Source organism: Etheostoma spectabile, chromosome 9, assembly GCF_008692095.1.
Source record: "Etheostoma spectabile isolate EspeVRDwgs_2016 chromosome 9, UIUC_Espe_1.0, whole genome shotgun sequence".
NCBI classification, from domain to species: domain Eukaryota; kingdom Metazoa; phylum Chordata; class Actinopteri; order Perciformes; family Percidae; genus Etheostoma; species Etheostoma spectabile.
In genome coordinates, this window is record NC_045741.1 from 3,613,162 (window position 1) to 3,615,787 (window position 2,626).

A 2,626-nucleotide genomic window follows, 5' to 3' on the forward strand; every position below is an offset into this window, starting at 1 on the left:
GGGGGGGTGAATGAGCAAAAATAAGCAACTTTTGTTTGGTAGATGCAACATATTTTATGTCTGCAGGGCTATTAAAGAATTGTTCGTAGATGTACATAGTGAATTATGTTGTATACCTGTGTGTAGATTCATTTTAGCAAAAACCCATAGCATGCTAAAATAATTTCCAAATGGATTATACTCGGAGTTCAGTCTTGTTTTCATAATGTTCAACCATTCTTCCTGTTTTACTTCCTTTTTTTCCAATAGAGTTGGGCAATAGCTTGTATAGCAATCCACAGTCCCACCACGTTGGCTTATGGCCTTTATCGGAAGCTTAAAGACAAATATTATTCACCTAGCACTTAACACCTAGCGTCACTGTGTCCACGTCCGGACACGTATTGGCTATTGTTTTATCCAAATATCTGTTAAAATACAAATCTAAATGATCTATTGACGTTGTAAGTTAATTTAATGGTGTAAAACTATCGTGTGACTTCTTACCTTTCTAACGGTATATGGTGTTAACTTGTTACTTTAGTATTTACTTTACAAGAGCCCGCTAAAGTACGCTATTGCCGATGAATCAGCCGTGCGCTACCCTTGGCCATAACCGGACACCGCTACAGACAGTTAGTTAAAGAAAGTCCCATCAATGCTGTCAAAACTCCCGGATCTTACATCTGTCCTTTCCGATATAATACCATGCTTCAACAACTCTGAATTATGCAATAGGAGCTCCTTAATGTCCAGTTCAGTAAAAACAGAGGAGGAGATTCCCTCGCCCGAGCGTTCTTGCGTCTTTTCCACTTTCATATACTACTGAGACATCTAAATGTCCATGTACATATAGGTAATTTCATATGTAGATTGTTAGATGGGTATACATCAATTCGGTTAACATTTTGGTGACGTAAAGTACTGCGAAAAGACCACAAAGTGCGTCAGGCTGAAGTGTCTGGATATGGCCGATAGCAGCGAGTGGTGTCCGAACGTGGACACAGTGATGTTAGGCCTACTGAAAATATTCTGGAGCTTTTAGCCACGTCTCGTGAATATCATTTCTTATTGTATTACTCTTCTTTGTAAAACAAAATTCCAATACCTGCTGATTCAAGTACTGTTTTAGTTATTTAACTGCACTATAGTGCAGTCGGCATAATTGACTGTCCATTTGTTTCTCATGTCCAGAAGATACGTTAAATATGGCAAATGTGGGGTTTGTTGTTGTCCGTGTTTGGTGCTAATTAGCTAACGTTAGCCTGTCAACAAACACCATTAGCACGGTAACCATTTCACCTACTAAACATCATGTTAGTGTTAATGTCAATGTGCGCATGTTAGCCTATTATGCCGACGTTAGCATTTAGCACAAGTGAAGCCTCACAGAGCTGCTAGCATGGCAGTAGACGTGTTGTCTGAAGGGCCCCTGCTTTGTGTAAAAAAGAAAATGAAACCGACAGTGATGGAACTTATGCAAACTGCAATGTGAGTCCGACTTCTCTCTGTAGAGCAGCACCACAGTCGAGTCGAGTCGTGGACTGAGATGTTGATTAATAGAAACTAAAACCTGCTCGTCAGGAGTTTCAGGAGCAGTTTGGGCTTGGCGCGGTTGTCGAGGTAACAGCTGGCTCCCATTACCCAGACCTGTGAAGCTGAACCAGAAAACCTCCAGGTCAGATTGAAAATAATTACAACACAGCCGTGAAAATGTGTGACACAGCAAATCTAAACAGTCGGATCTGCAGCTGGAGAATAGTTTGACGTCATCCGATACGCTAACTGCTAGCAGGAGTTAGCGTCTGCGTTTGTTGCAAAGATTAAATTGTTTTTGTATATGTGTGTATCGCACGAGTGTGCCACAGCAGGACTAATGACTCCCATTTCTAACGTCTGTGGAAATGTTTTGGTTGTGTTTTTTTCTGAGCAAGCCGCCACGCTGCAGAGAACTGTAGACTCATTCATGAGGTTCTCAATGAGCTTAATATGCATTTGTGTGTGTGTGAAGACTATGTGTGTACATGTCTAATCATAGTTGTTGGTGATCACACACCATTTAATCTCCACGGGGCATTTCACATTGCACAAAACTCCTGCTTTGTTTTCCCCCCCCCACTCCACTTCCCTCTTGACTTGCACCCAATCATTTCTGGGCTCCGAGTTCTTCCAGATGTAGTAACTGCCTTCTGTGTTATCTGATGTGCAGACGCAGTTCACGTCGTCTGAAGAATGTAGTTGTCCAGATGAATTATTAGGTCTACAGATGCAAAGTACGATTTGTTCACCATTAGATTTGAACTAAATCTCTCTTCCACTGTTTTGTCTTTTCTTTTAAGATTCTCTGTCATCTGGTGATGATGAAGATTATGACGAAGATCCAGAAGATGCAGGTAATGGAAATGGTGAATTCTTATTTACTATTTTTTCACATAAACAATGTTGTTTGGTGTAAGTAAGGCGATATTTTTGGAGCCTTTCCTGTTTAGGGAGATGAGTCCGACTAAACCTACGGCCTTGTATGAAATCATCTTCCATCCAAAAAACCTGAAAAGCAAAAGAACTTTGACTCAAATTCAGAAATGAAAATAGTCCTACCTATGCGATTGAAATGTTTGACCAAAAAGAGAACAAAGCATCTCCAGGT

At 40.7% G+C, this 2,626-nt stretch overlaps 1 protein-coding gene across 15 annotated transcripts in view; it reads left to right on the top strand.

The window, feature by feature from the left end:
- Nucleotides 1-2,626, top strand: part of fgfr3 (fibroblast growth factor receptor 3) — an 85,202-nt gene that overhangs the window by 35,071 nt on the left and 47,505 nt on the right. For 12 of the 15 annotated variants that reach the window (XM_032526126.1, XM_032526131.1, XM_032526135.1 and 9 more), the window contains exon 4: nucleotides 2,319-2,384. In XM_032526126.1, the coding sequence (XP_032382017.1) occupies nucleotides 2,319-2,384 (66 nt within the window). The remainder of the gene's footprint in view (nucleotides 1-2,318; nucleotides 2,385-2,626) is intronic. The other 3 variants (XM_032526141.1, XM_032526139.1, XM_032526140.1) reach the window with 1 other exon arrangement.